This window comes from Solea senegalensis, linkage group LG16 (genome assembly GCF_019176455.1).
Source record: "Solea senegalensis isolate Sse05_10M linkage group LG16, IFAPA_SoseM_1, whole genome shotgun sequence".
Taxonomy (NCBI): domain Eukaryota; kingdom Metazoa; phylum Chordata; class Actinopteri; order Pleuronectiformes; family Soleidae; genus Solea; species Solea senegalensis.
The window spans coordinates 329,353-344,904 of NC_058036.1; the positions used below are offsets into that span (position 1 = coordinate 329,353).

The window sequence follows — 15,552 nt, forward strand, 5'->3', positions numbered from 1 at the left end:
TGTCAACATGATCTTGAAATAAAGAATATAAATGAACGGATCCTCCACTCCTCTGACTGCAACCAGCTTTTTTAAATGTTATTTCAACTTCTTTTCTTTACCCCACTTATTTATCATTTTCCTCCACACGTGATGTGACGCAGCAGCACAAGTGAATTTAGCGCCTCCTGTGGACACACATGTGAGCGCGCTGCTGTGTAAAGTCGTCCCACACTTTTATGTTGATTTAAGGAAAGAGACGTCAACTTATACATGTCTTCATTATTTAGTATTATTTTCTTTCTTCTTCTTTCTTTGTGCTTAAAAACATTCATGTTAGTAGTCAAAGGTGTGACCTTTGTGACCTTTGTGAGCTCAGGAGGAAAAGCTCAAACTGTCTCCTGCCTCCTGCAGAAACCCTGAGGAATTCTGGGAATGGAGATCAGCCACAGGCGTCGGCCGACAGCTGGAGTCCAGCGATGGCAAAGAAAACATGTGACGTCATCGTGTGTTTGGCCAAATCCATGAAGTGAAATGTTCTGTGTGTGAGAGACTCACCCTGTTCTTAGAGAAAACACTGTTCATCCACTTGGTGAAGGTTTTTTTCTGGACCATCATCCTCTGCTCCTGCAGCTCTCTGACTCGCCCCGCTCCGTCCTCCTCGACCACGTCCATCCTGAAACCTAAAACCTTTAAATTACCTGATTTTAAGAACAGTAAAGGACTGAATGAAATGATGGCTGGAATATTTAAAAGCAGCGTTGACATCTGCAGTCACATTTTTAGACTGTAAATGGTCTGAAAATGTACGTCTTACGTCTGTATTTGACACTAACTTAACACACGCCAATGCTTCAGCTTGTTACTGGTAGTTATTAGAACAATTGAGCAGAAATTAGGATTATTTTACTCAAATATGTCAGAAAAGTTTATTTGTTATCAAACGCACCTAAATGTTGGAAGTAAGTGATTGATTTTCAAAATAAAACATTAACCTGGTCTTTAACTGACATGTGACCAGTTTGTGTTTCTGCTGACAGTAACAACCGAACTATAACACAGCTGTAAAAACACCTGCGCTGTCACAAGATCCAGGTGTGTGTGTGTGTGTGTGTGTGTGTGTGTACAGGTGTACATTTAAAAGTAAAGAAAGAAAACAAATCCATTCTGAATATGGTTTTTGTTTTAAAGGTTGGATTTCTAACTTAAAGGTACAGTTCATGTTATTTCTGATGTAGTATGGATGAATGAGAACACCAGCCCGAGACACAAGGAAAAACAGATCCTACGTCAGTTCACGAACATGTTCACGTCTTTATCTCACCACTCACTCTCCCACACCAAAGTCCACAGAGAAAACCAGTGATTTTAACATCACCGCTGCTGCCTCCATCTCTAAGTCCAAATGTCTGATTTTGTCATTTTGTTCAGAATGACCTCAGTGACACAAAGTGACCACACGAGGCAGCAGAGGAGCAGCAGCTAAAATCACTGGTTCTCTCACTGGTGGACTTTGGTGTGGGAGAGTGAGTGACTATGTGACCATGACTTAAACATGTCAATCATTCCTTTCAGATGCAGCACAATAAAAGGTTGACAACATTAACAGATAAACAGGAAGTGATGTCGTTTCTCACCTTAAAGTCTTTTCCCCTGATTCTTGTTCCTTCTGTGAGCAGCAGAATCTCAGGCAGAGTGAGACGTCCGAACATGAACATGTGATCACACACAAGAGTCAGCTGACATCGATGTGTGTGAACTCTGACCCCTGCTGCTGTCAGGTGAGCGGAACTGCGCACACACACACACAACATTTCTGCTGATGAGTCACAACTTTGGAATCAAACCCACCGTGTTCCAGGCTCCGCCCCTTCACCTGCATCACCTGATACACAACAGGAAACAGTCAGTGGTCGTTGGTGAGTGAAGACCAGACTCTGTCCTCTGACTGAGTCCAGAAGACAAGTGTCCACACACACACACACTGTACCTCTGTCCTCGTCTTATTGTTTCATTTATGTTAACGTTTGACACACGCACACACGCACACACACACAATCATTGATTTCTATCATATTTTCAGAACGTTTACAAAAGAAAAGGAAAGTTCATTTATTTTTATTAATAATAATAATACTAATAATAAATAGTGTTTATGGAAACATTATGATGTGCTAATGTTAATAAAACATGAATAAGGACAATTCTCAGATCATTACAATTCTGCACTTCAAAATAAATCAATTCAATTCAATTCAATGTTGTTTGTATAGCGCCAAATCATAACATACATGATCTCAAGGCTCTGTACACACACACGTGATCAATAACACCTCACTTCTGACTGCTCATGTGCCCTTTTCATTCATTCATTCATTCACTGCATCGGAAGAACAGAGGAGTGAATGTGTTTAAAGTTCAGAGAGTTTCCTCCTGTTTGTAAGAAGGAAACTCTGCGTCAATGATTTTCATCTCAATACAAAATAAAGTTGGTTTCTTGTTCTGAAAGAAGAAAAAAGAAAGAAATGACCACAACAACGTGTGCTGAATAAACTTTATTAGTGTTCAGCTCAGCTGACAGGACGACACATGGAGCCACATCATCATCATCATCATCATCATCATTACAACAGAACCAAGAAGAAGAAAAAAAAAAATCAAAGACTGAAAACAGAGGGACACACACACACACACACACACAGCTGCTGAGTCCTCGAGGACAAAAAACGTCCCGTCATATGAACAGAAATAAAATCCTCATGTCACATGACACGTGTCTGACATGTGTCATGTGACATGTGATTAAAGGAACATTCCGTGGATTGTTTTGATCAAAGTTCTGATTTTTCTTTCAAAGAAAAACAAACTGTGAAATGTGAAGAGAAGCAGACGAGCGACGTGACATGTTGGCACAGACTAACTGTGGTTAAAGGGATAGTTCAGCGCCCCCTGCTGCTCACGCTCGCTAAAAACATTTTGAATCCACTTCACAAAAGGACTCAACTCATTAAATCTTGGTCAGTTTAAGACTACGATGTCTTAAGAACGTGTTCACGTCTTTATCTCACTGTGGCAGCAGAGGAACAGCAGCTAACATCACTGCTTTTCTCTCTGGACTTTGGTGTGGGTGAGTGAGTGTGTGTGTGTGTGTGTGTGAGATAAAGACGTGGTAGACATCAGTGTGGACACTTAAAGGTTAAAGGTGAAATGTTCCGTGTGAAGAGATTAACAATGAAAACACTAATCTACATTTTTTACCTGCTGTGGATTTAAAATCCCACCAACTTGGCATCGACTTGTCTCAGGAAAGTTTCTCGCACTGACTGAGAAACTTTCCCTTGAACGCAGCATGAGGTCAGAGGTCAGGCAGAGAGTGAAATGTGTGTCTGGAGTTTTCTGAAAACCCAAAGTTTCCTCTGATGTGGACACTTTTTTATTTGTGTCTCTGCTTTAGAGATTTAAAGATTAAAGAGACAGTTCAGCATGGTCACTGACCGGTTTAAACCCGGGTCACAGGGTCACTGACCGGTTTAAACCCGGGTCACAGGGTCACTGACCGGTTTAAACCCGGGTCACAGGGTCACTGACCGGTTTAAACCCGGGTCACAGGGTCACTTACCGGTTTAAACCCGGGTCACAGACCGGTTTAAACCCGGGTCACAGACCGGTTTAAACCCGGGTCACAGACCGGTTTCTGACCCGTGTGAACGTGTCCGCTCGGGTCAGAACGACTCGCAGGATTTCGGATCATCGTCGTCAAAGATACAAAACGATCACAACAGTAACTTTGTAAACTGTGCCTTTAATCAGAGGCGTCAATCAGCACGTTAATTTTGGGTTTTCAAATTGACTTTCAGAATAAAAGCCCAGAATTCTCACTATGTAACGACATTAAAATGAAGTTGTTTTTTTTCTTAGCGTTGAAATAAAAAAAGTGACTTCAGCATCTATGTGTGATTATGTACTGAAGGTCAAAGGTCACCGAGCGTTAGCGTTTTTTATGTAATTATTCAGGAAGTGCCGGCAATTTGTTCTTTTTCACAATAAAAGCCTAACTCTGGGACAGATTTCTTTCTTTTTTCACACACACACACACACACACACACACGTATATTTATATATATAAAATCTCTTACCAAAATAAAAGCTGAATATTTAGTCTCAGTCTGTTTGCTGGGTGGTCGCCATGACAACGCTCCTCAGTTTACAAACAACTGAGCTTTGACCTTTTGTAGCGTCAGTCTGCAGACCGAACATCAGCAGCAGAGACAAGGAGCTCCTCCTCCTGCTGCTGCTGCTGAAGCCCCTCCTCCTCCTCCTCTTCCTCCTCCTCTTCCTCCTCTTCCTCCTCCTGCTGCTGCTGAAAGCTCTAGTCGTCGGCGTGGTTGTACAGAGCGTCTGCCGTGAGGTTCTTGCGGTGCGCGGGCGGCACCAGGTGGTGCGGCAGGTCGGTGGGGAGCTCGTATCCCTCCAGCTTGACCTTGATGAGGTGCTGAGCGAGGGCGAACTCCTCGTCGTCCAGCATCCCGTCCTGGTCGCAGTCGGCCAGTTTCCAGATCTTCCCCAGCACCGAGTTCGGCAGCTGCGAGTTCATCATCTCCTTCTTTGCGTTGACGCCGGTGATCTTGCCGTTGACCGGCATCAGCGTGTAGAAGATCTCGTCGTAGCGGTGTTTGTCGCGACTCACGATCCAGTCCTCGGTGTCGGCCCCGGCGCTGATGCCCTCGCCGTAGCCGTGACCGAAGGGTCCGTCCTGCGAGCCCTCGAAGGCTCCGCCCGACACCATGGCCGGCGGCTGCTTGGACTCTTCCTCGCGGATCATCGTCATCAGGACGGCGATCTTTGTGGCCAACATCTTATCCACCGACTCGATCAGCTTCACCTTCAGTGACGGGAACTTACTGAAGTCGTAGTGCTGCAGCATGTCCTGCAGGGGGCGACAGAGACAAGGTAAAACATCGTGACATCGTCCACACGCCACATACCATAATATGCTCCCCATACACACCAATGTTTCTCAGAGGAAAACTGAACAGAAGCTGAGACTCTTATTTTGAAGTGGAAAAATAGAAAAAGGGACTTTTATTTTGGAAACAGTGAACTGTGTTTCAATGGTGAAAAACAGAAACTGAGGCTGTTTCTCAATATCCGTACTTGTGCGTACTTGTGCGTACTTGTGTGTACTTGTGTGTACTTGTGTGTACTTGTGTACTCATGTACACAACGTCATCAGCCTCAGTCCAAGTGCTGTTCAAATTCTCAAGTAAGCGAACAGCGAGGACGGTTCTCAAACCCGGAAGTGTTCTCGCTCCGCCCATTTTTACCAAGTATGCATTGGAGGTGACTTAAGCGTACTTGGGATGGCCATGTATCCCAGAATACATTTCGGCGGAGCATAGCAGCAGATAATGGAAATATAAATCTGAAATAAATATTTTTTTGTGTCCCGGAACAAAGTTTTAACTTCATTTGAGGCGAGAAATGAGTCATTTAGAATTTAAACATGTGGTTTGTGTATTAAGATCTGAGGTATTTATAGTTTGGCAGTGACGTTTGTCAGAGGTGATAAGCTCCGCCTCTGCGGACGCTCGGCGCTCACTGTGCCCGTCACAGAGCAGCGTGACCTCGGCCTGTCCTGATGACATCATGACGTCGCTGTCATTAGATGCTCGGTGTGATCCATAGATTTGTCATTTTGATTTTAATAATAAACGTTTTGACCTGATAGTTTGAAAGTTTGTATATTATTAATGTTTTATTTATTTTAACTTTGAATGTTAGATTTATATTAAAGTCGCACGGCCATTGTATCTGTACTTAAAGATAATATGTAAATATTAGATATGTAGACTAGTATATATTTGTACACGTCATATATATGTGTGTGTATATATTTGTACACACACACACACACTACACTATTCAATGCTGTACTATATCTACTTTCCACATTGACTTTTATTATGAAAATAATAGGCCGTGTGAGAATAAACAGAAATGGGTGCTTTTATTTTGATGTGGTTAAGAGTGGACAAAGTAACCTGCAGTTGTTTTTAACCACAGACAGGGGGCGATAAACACCACTGTGAGCTGCAGGTGCAGGACAGTGCACGCGCACACACGCACACACACGCACAGTTCACTGTGTTCCTCTCAAACATCTGTGTGACCTCAGTGACCTCAGTGACCTCAGCTCACAGAAAAACATCAGCGCTTATTATTCACACAGTTTTATGTTCAGTCTGTTTCTGTTGGTTCTTTCAGTACTAGTTAATACTTCACTACTCTCAGTACTAGTTAATACTTCACTACTCTCAGTACTACTCTCAGTAATAGTTAATACGTCACTATTCTCAGTACTAGTTAATATGTTACTATTCTCAGTACTAGTTAATACTTCACTACTCTCAGTACTAGTTAATACCTCACTACTCTCAGTACTACTCTCAGTACTAGTTAATACTTCACTACTCTCAGTACTAGTTAATACCTCACTACTCTCAGTACTACTCTCATCGTCACTTACTAGTTAATACTTCACTACTCTCAGTAATAGTTAATACTTCACTACTCTCAGTAATAGTTAATACTTCACTACTCTCAGTACTAGTTAATAGGTCACTACTCTCAGTAATAGTTAATACGTCACTACTCTCAGTACTAGTTAATACTTCACTACTTTCAGTACTAGTTAATACTTCACTACTCTCAGTAATAGTTAATACGTCACTACTTTCAGTACTAGTTAATACTTCACTACTCTCAGTAATAGTTAATATGTCACTACTTTCAGTACTAGTTAATATGTTACTACTCTCAGTACTACTTTCAATACTAGTTAATACTTCACTACTCTCAGTAATAGTTAATACGTCACTACTCTCAGTACTAGTTAATACATCACTACTTTCAGTACTAGTTAACACTTCACTACTTTCAGTTCTAGTTAATACGTCACTACTCTCAGTACTACTTTCAGTATTAGTTAATACTTCACTATTTTCAGTACTAGCTAATACTTAACTACTCTTCAGTACTAGCTAAGTTAATACTTACAGATCTGTTTTAGTGTGTGTGTGTGTTTGTTTGTTTGTTTGTGTGTTTGTTTGTTTGTTTACCTGCATCTTGGTGACGTTGGGGAAGTCTCCGGGGCTGATGTGGTGCTCCCTCTCTAGCAGAGAACTAAACAGAGACGGCATCTCCTTCTTCAGGTAACTGATGATGTAAGCATGAACCTGTGAACACATGAACGGCTGCAGCGTGAACACATTACATACAGAGTGAGTGAGCGTGAGATGGATAGATGAGGGTGAGATGAAGGAGTGAGATGGAGGGATAAGAGTGAGATGGAAGGGTGAGTGCAGAGTGTGTCTGACAATAAAGCAGCAGTGAAGGAGGAGGAAGTTCTAGTTTGGACCTGTAGGTGGAGACAGAGAGTTCTTGTGTTTTTTTATTTCACACTTTTTCTTCACATTCCTAAAATGACAAACATTCCACGGCTGTGAAATTTACCCCCAGTTTCCCCCCCAGAATTCCCTGGAGGTCCCTGAAGGCGTCACTTCCTGTCTCACCTTGGCCAGACGAGCTCTCTTTATGAGGTCGTTGAGTTTACGCAGCGCGGCGTTCCTCGGAAGACTCTGGATGTCCCGGAACAGATCCTGAGACTCCGCCTCAAACAGACGCCTGACACAGGGGGAGGGACAATGAACGAGTGACGGGGTGAAGACATGACTATGACCGTGTTCTGCAGTGTAATGAATGAATGAATGAGTGAGTGAGTGACTCTGACCTGTTCTCCGTGTTCTGCAGTGTAATGAATGAATGAGTGACTCTGACCTGTTCTCTGTGTTCTGCAGTGTAATGAATGAATGATGAATGAATGAATACCTGTTCTCTGTGTTCTGCAGTGTAATGAATGAATGAGTGAATACCTGTTCTCTGTGTTCTGCAGTGTAATGAATGAATGAGTGAATACCTGTTCTCTGTGTTCTGCAGTGTAATGAATGAATGAGTGAATACCTGTTCTCTGTGTTCTGCAGTGTAATGAATGAATGAGTGAATACCTGTTCTGTGTTCTGTGTAATGAATGCATGAATACCTGTTCTCTGTGTTCTGCTATGTTCTCTGTGTTCTGCATGTAATGAATGAATGAGTGAATACCTGTTCTCTGTGTTCTGCAGTGTAATGAATGAATGAGTGAATACCTGTTCTCTGTGTTCTGCAGTGGTTTGGCCCAGAAAGAACCCAGATAAACCCTCACCACCTCTGGAGTATTAATCACTTTGCCCAGTGACCACATGAGGGCGCCGTACACCCGCATCAGCTGCTGAGTGTCCACCTGAGAGCAGGTGAGGAGGAATGGGAGGAGTCAGTGTCAGGTGAGCAGCAGCAGCTGTGTGTGTGTGTGTGTGTGTGTGTGTGTGTGGGCGTCACCTGGTCGGCCTTGTTGAGGACCACACGGATCTTGTCGTCCTGACCTTTGAACGCTCTGATGGCCTCAGAGAACTCGTCTGAAATGTCCAGTTTGTGAGCGTCGAACAGCAGAATGATGCGGTCCACGCGCTCGCCGAACCACCGCAGCACCTCCGCGAAGTCATAACCTGAGCCCGGGGGACAGCGACGGGGGGACATGTGATCATCCTTTCATTGGACACAGTGTGTGTGTGTGTGTGTGTCAGCTGATCTGGGTGTGGTTCCTCAGTCCTGAGCTCTGACTGAAGGACAAACAGAGACTCAGGTTTCTTTGCTGTGTCCTCAGCAGCAGGATCTTCATTTTAAACTGTGCTGAATGAGCTGTGAGCGCCCCCTGCTGCTGACAACCAGTGAGACTCTCAGTGAAGACACGAGAAGGAACAGATCATGTGAGACAGACTTGTCTTTGTGAACCACTCACTCTCCCACACCAAAGCCCACAGACTTGGACTTAGACTTAAACTGACGTAGAACTGTTTTTTATGAAGTGGTGCAAATCTGTATTTTGGTCTCTGTGTGCAGCCGTGGTTTTTAAGTCACACACATTTATAAAAGCAAATAATATCACAGTTCAACCTCTAAACAACACAAATCTGCTCAACTAAAGAGCAGCTTTGTGTTGTATCCGGGTGACCATTGTTTACACTCAAACACACGCACACACACACTCACTCACACACACACACACACACGCACACGCACGCGCACGCACACACAGCTGTGACGTCAGGTAACAGTGTAACAGTGATGTAATCCGACACCATGAACAGACGAGAGGGGACCACAGAGGAGTGGGCGGAGCCACAGAGGACAGAGCCAGTGAAGGGGGCGGGGTCAGTGGCTGAAAGCCCAGTAAAACAAGCTGATGCTCAGAGAGAAGAATTTCACTGAGGCTCAAATCCAACACTGACTCACTGAGACACATGAGGGTGAACACATGAGGGTGAACACATGAGGGTGAACACACGAGGGTGAACACACGAGGGTGAACACACGAGGGTGAACACGCAAGGGTGAACACGCGAGAGTGAACACATAAGAGTGAACACACAAGGGTGAAGACGTGAGGGTGAACAATGGTGAAAACATGAGGGTGAACACGAGAAGAACACACAGGGTGAACACATGAGGGACATGAGGGTGAACATGGGTAGGGTGAACACATGAGAGCACACACACATGAGAGTGAACACATGAAGGTGAACACACGAGGGTGAACACACAAGGGTGAAGACATGAGGGTGAACACATGAGAGTGAACACATGAGAGTGAACACGAGGATGAACACACGAGGGTGAACACGTGAGGGTGAACACATGAGGGTGAACACGAGGATGAACACACGAGGGTGAACACGCGAGGGTGAAGACATGAGTCCACACGTCCAGTCTCATGGATCAGGACATTTACTGATGATTATTATTTTGACAATGAATTCATTAACTTTTTCTTCTGTGATTTTTCAGCTTGTGTATGTGTGATTTTTTTTCTACTTCCTGTGACACGTGTCCACGCTGACGTGTGACTAAATCAGATAACTCCACAAACTTTGTGTGACAAAATTGTGCTTATTCATCTAACATTCAAGACGCCATGACCTCTGACCTCTGTGTGTGTGTGTGTGTGTGTTCACACTTGGCCTGGTCAGTGTTGTCAGGAAGACTTCAGCCTGAGCTGAGCAGTTCTAAGTGTTTCCAGATGGAGGTAACGCCTTGCCGCTGCTTCCTGTGGCGCCCGTCCCTCCCTCTGACCCCACCCTCTAACTCCACCCCCACCCTCTATTCAGCTGAGTCCTTTAAACGCTGTTGTCATCCAACGTGACTGAATATGAGCAGGTCCGTGTCTCACTCTCTGTGTCTCACTCTCTGTGTCTCAGAGAGTGTCTCTGTGTCTCACTCTCTGTGCTGCTGTGAACCTGCAGCTTCTAAATGTCAACGTCCACAAACAAATCTGACCTCATGGTGGCGCTGCAGGGAAAGACAACAAAATAAAACTTTTCCAAACACTGTGACCTCTGACCTCTACTGCCTGTTGACTTCAGTCTGTGATTACACACACACACACACACACACACACAATGTGAGGAAGTGAAAGAATCTCAAGGACGTAGTTACACGACACACACACACACACACACACACACACAGACAGACTGACTGACAGACACACACACACAGACTGACTGACTCACACACACACACATAGACAGAGTATCACTCACACACACACACACACAGAGGGCGGAGTGGATCAGTGGTTAAGACTGGTACCATGTGTGCGAAAGACATCATGGTCGCAATGGTCGTAAGTTCGACTCCACCCCTGGCTGATTGTAACAGACAGACACAGACAGACAGACAGACAGGCCTCACCTCTGCTGATGCGTTGTTTCTCTCCTGACAGAATACCTGGAGTGTCGATGACGCTGATGCTCTGAAGAACCTGATTGGGCATCTGAGAGCAGATGAACCTGCACACACACACACACACACACACACACACACACACACACACACACACACACACACACACACACACACACACACACACACACACACACACACACACACACACACACACACACACACACACACACACACACACACGTCATGTGACAAAAGAAGCTGCAGACTCACCTGAGGAGAGGCAGGGTCAGTGTGACGTCACTGCCCCGCCTCCTTGGCTAAAAACAACAAACACCACCAGGAAAATCTGTAATTGCGACATCCCGAGTGGACAGTGTCCCCGACGGTTGTCAGACCTCGTCTACGTTCATCAAGAATGATCTACGTACATTTATTATAATTCCACGTCACCGCAGTGATGTGATGACTCCGCCCACACTGAGGAGGAGCTACGAAGTCATGGAAAACCAAACCAGGCCATGTAGAGCCGTGCCGGGTGGATCACTGAGGCAGATCAATGTTTTCTCAATGTTTTCTCACACGCACACACGCACGCGCAGCTATAAATCACCCCGCGGTGCTTTCAGGTGTCAGATTGGCAGCGGGAAAAAACAAAACCACCAGTGACACGTGGTGACGCACACACACTTCCCCCCTGGAAACAATTACTTATTGTGGAACTGCACCAGGGAGGAGACGGAGTCCTGGTCAGAGGAGGCACACACACACACACACACACGCACACACGCACACACACACACAGTTTGAGGGTCGAGTGTCGTTCCATTTCCTCGGAAAAATATTTCTGGACAGAGGAAATAAGTTAGGACAAGACGGATTTTAGCTAAATTTAAACCTCGGATATAAACTGTGAGGAATGTGACAGCTCTGTGTGTGTGTGTGTGTGTGTGTGTGTGTGTGTGTGTGTGTGTGTGTGACTTCCTTGGTTGAGTGTTTTGAAGGTTGTGAATGTGAACCAGGATTTAAGCTCAGTGAAAAACACACACACAAGAAAAACAAAGGTCTCCTGTAACGAAATCTCTGATATGTCAACGTCACATGATCACGTCACATGATCACGTCTTTATCTCACTGTGAGACACACACACACACTAAAATGCAGCATTTAAAATATTTGATTTAGACTTAACTCAGTGACACAAAGTGACCACACGAGGCAGCAGAGGAGCAGCTCCTGGTTTTCTCTGTGAGCTGCTCCTCCTCACAGAGCACAGTCACGTGTGTGTGTGTGTGTGTGTGTGTGCGTGTGTGTGTGCGTGTGTGTGCGTGCTCACCTGTTGAGGAAGGAGTTTCCAAATGCGTTGAGTTTCCTGAAGGGTTTCTTCGGGTCGACCACCAGGGCGTTGCCGGGGACGATGCCCTCGTTCTCGCCGTACATGACGGCGATGAAGCCGTCGGTGGTCGGCTCCGGTCCGATCCTCATCCCGGGAAAGTCCTGCTCCAGCAGATACCTGAGAAAACCGTTTATTACACGTTAATAAACATTTAGTGTCTGTTACACAGAACACGATCACACATGGAACGTCCGTCTCCATGGCGACAACATGCATCACCTCACGTCTGAAAGCGGCTAACCTCGCCTCTGTCCCCGCCTCCAAACGTGCACCTGTCCTCGTCTTCGCACCATCGTCACGTCTGTTAACATGCTTCAGATGTGACCTCACCGTGACCCCTGACCCCTGCACTGCTGCTCTCACTTCACCTCCGTTAGAGGAGAAGAGGAAATGTGCCCACTCTGCACTTTACTGGCAACATGTTCCCATGATTCACAGCATTCCTCTGGGTGGGTGTGGCCTAGGCAGTGGCACACACACACACACACAAACCAGAACAATCACAGAAACTAGAAAATATTCACATTTAAGAAGCTGAAGTCACACAAACACTCAAAGTGACAACATGCTCCTGCTCCTTCTCCTGCAAAAAACTACACAATGACACGCCCCACACACCTCTGGACAGGCTCCGCCCCTCTGCTGAATGTTTCCAGACAACTTCCTGCGGTTTTGAACGAGTCTGATCCAGATAATAACAGACGAGCTCCAGAAAACCTGAGTGGAACTGTGGGTGTGGACGCTCTCTGTGTGTATGTGTGTGTGTGTGTGTGTGTGTGTGTGTGTGTGTGTGTGTGTGTGTGTGTGTCTGTGTGTGTGTATGTGTGTGTGTGTGTGTGTGTGTGTGTGTGAAAGTGTGTGTGTGTGTGTGTGTGTGTCTGTGTGAGTGAGTGTGTGTGTGTGTGTGTGTCTGTGTGAGTGTGTGTGTCTGTGTGAGCGAGTGTGTGTGTGTGTGTGTGTGTGTGTGTGTGTGTGTGTGTGTGTGTGTGTGCGTGTGTGTGAGCGAGCATGTCCAAACAGGCGTGTGCGGTGACGGGCCGCAGTGATGATGACGACACACTTTCACCCTGAACTCCTGCTGTCACTGTTCTCCAACACTGAATCACAGGATCTTCACACCAAACCTCACAGAGAAAACCAGTGATTTGAGCTGCTGCTGCTCCTCTGCTGCCTCGTGTGGTCACATTGTGTCACTGAGGTCAATCTGAACACATTATTTTAAATGCCAAATTGACAAAATCAGACATTTGAACCTGGAGGAGGCAGCAGTGGATCAACAACTCATGTGTGTGTCATGTTAAAGTCACACAAACAGAAGTTGCCCATGGGCAAGTGGAAAGGGAACTTGGCTTGTAACAGGAAGGTCGCCGGTTCAAAGGGCTGGGGTACCCCTGAGCAAGGTACCCAACCCCCATTGCTACTCAGTGTGGCAGCCCACTGCTTCTAATTCTAGGATGGTTAAATGCAAAGAAATGATTTCCCTAAGGGGATTAATAAAGTATATATTCTATTCTATTCTTAATTTGTCAATTCAAATTTTGAAATCCTTGGTTCAGACTGACCTCAGTGGCACAACGTGACCACACGAGGCAGCAGAGGAGCAGCAGCTCCTGTGTTTTCTCTGTGAGAGTGAGCGGTTTACAGACTTCAGTTTCAAAGAAAATACTGATTTTCGGGTCGAAACATACGTCGTAAAAGAGTCAAATCCACGTCACCTGAAGATTATGTTCGGGTCCCATGTTTGTCGCCGTTAGTCCACGTTCACACGACCTTTTCTTTGTTTGATATCTCGTCTTATCTTTGACATTTCTGTCCCAAACACTGTCAGACAGTGAGTCACCTGCCTGTGTGTGTGTGTGTGTGTGAGTCAAATGACAACAAATGCAGGAATAAAGGCACATGTCGTGTAAACACACACACACACACACACACACACACACACACACACACACCTCTGTGTAAACTGATAACAGCACTACACTTCCCATGAGCCTCGGCTGGCACCGCTGCCAGCTTCACACACACACACACACACACACACACAAGGACAAACCACATGTGAGTCACACAGTGGATTTCAACAGCACTGACCACAGCACTGACCACAGCGCGCTGACCTGGCACTATCCACTTCCTGCTTCTGTGAAATGAAGAGGAAGTTCAGCTGCAGCACGTTCATGAAGCAGGTGCACGTGCATAAAACAATAAACATCCAATAAATGATGTGAAGACAAACCTCGAGATTAAAGCTAAACCCAGAGTGAACACTCACACCAATAAACAAAGATCAGAGACATGTGTGTGTGTGTCTTATATTTACACCATGTTGGTGTAAATGAACATGTGTATTGTTCCACTACACTTTAAAGACAATAACGGTCATTTTACAGCATCACACTTCAAACGCCTGCTCTCCGGCACAGTCCCGTGCCTCTTGTCTGTGATACAGCTCCACTTTGACGTGGTCGTGTTATTGAAAGGTCAGGTGGCAGGAAACGTACCAACGCCTCGAGCCTGCACCTTTTTCGAAACGCAGGTGGGAATAGTGAGGTTTTCACGTCAGCCGAATTCACCGCGAGACGTTGTACGTTTGTTGGACATGTCACACTTTGAGTTTTATTTTATGGACTTTGACGTAGAAGCGAGAGAGCCATTAAATTGCCAGTTTTCCTAAGGAGGTTTGGTGTGAAGTCAAACTAAAAGGCGTGAGAAAGCGTCCATCACCTGACGGAGCTCTCCGCCCTCTCGGGCCGCGCCGCGGCTCGCACAGGCCGGTTGTTCGTACCTGATAAACGTGGTCTTCCCGGTGGAGTACTGGCCGACGAGCAGCACCATGGGTTTGCTCTGGAAGTCCGCGGCCTCCAGCGCCGGGGAGTGGAAGTCATGGAAGAGGTAAGTCTCCTCCAGCGGCAGCAGCTTCTTGGTGTAGAGGCTCTGCAGTCCCTCCGTCACCGTCTGGTACATCTCTCCGTCCTTGTTGCGTCCACCTTGCTCCTGTTTGACCCAGCTGAACATGACGCCCGAGCTCCGCGGCTGAAACTTCCCTCTTTCGATGTTTCCGAAGTGTGTCGTCGCGTTTCGGCTAAATTCGTCACTGAAGAGGAGAGCCGAGCGAGAGTGTTTGTTCTGCTCTGACTCTGACACACACACACACACACACTGCCTCCTCTGTGTGTGTGGTGGGAGTGCGTATACCTGGGGGCACCGCCCTTCCCCCTGTGACGCAACGTCACACACACGCGCGCACACACACACACACACACACGGTCTGGTTTCCATGACTTCAGAGGACATTACATTGACTTGCATTCATTCCTGGAGACTTAGTCTGACCTTAACC

At 45.9% G+C, this 15,552-nt stretch overlaps 2 protein-coding genes across 5 annotated transcripts in view; both read right to left on the reverse strand.

Annotated features, from left to right (window-relative positions):
• Positions 1 to 1,882, reverse strand: part of sptbn5 (spectrin, beta, non-erythrocytic 5) — a 38,224-nt gene extending 36,342 nt beyond the window's left edge. For 3 of the 4 annotated variants that reach the window (XM_044047210.1, XM_044047211.1, XM_044047208.1), the window contains exons 1-2: positions 1,617 to 1,882; positions 538 to 662 (exon numbers count right to left, since the gene is read on the reverse strand). In XM_044047210.1, coding sequence (XP_043903145.1) covers positions 538 to 654 — 117 coding nt within the window. In that variant the 5' untranslated portion in view covers positions 655 to 662; positions 1,617 to 1,882. The remainder of the gene's footprint in view (positions 1 to 537; positions 663 to 1,616) is intronic. The other variant, XM_044047209.1, reaches the window with a different exon arrangement.
• A 2,196-nt stretch (positions 1,883 to 4,078) lies between these two features.
• ehd4 (EH-domain containing 4) lies at positions 4,079 to 15,387 on the reverse strand. The gene is made up of 8 exons (XM_044046790.1): positions 14,998 to 15,387; positions 12,153 to 12,329; positions 10,825 to 10,922; positions 8,413 to 8,579; positions 8,184 to 8,317; positions 7,551 to 7,662; positions 7,098 to 7,214; positions 4,079 to 4,906 (listed from the first exon to the last, which is right to left on the reverse strand). The coding sequence occupies exons 1-8, from the start codon at positions 15,225 to 15,227 to the stop codon at positions 4,349 to 4,351; spliced, it is 1,593 nt and encodes a 530-aa protein (XP_043902725.1). The 5' UTR covers positions 15,228 to 15,387; the 3' UTR covers positions 4,079 to 4,348.
• Positions 15,388 to 15,552: the final 165 nt, after the last annotated feature.

Bases quoted from the DNA above. Each gene is read 5' to 3' on its own strand.
- ehd4 (XM_044046790.1), bottom strand. From the start codon at position 15,227: ATGTTCAGCTGGGTCAAACAGGAGCAAGGTGGACGCAACAAGGACGGA. The intron at 12,330-14,997 runs GTACGAACAACC...CGGTTTTCTCAG, and splicing joins GGGAAGACCACGTTTATCAG to GTATCTGCTGGAGCAGGACT. The intron at 7,215-7,550 runs GTGAGACAGGAA...ATGTGTTCACAG, and splicing joins AGAGAGCTCGTCTGGCCAAG to GTTCATGCTTACATCATCAG.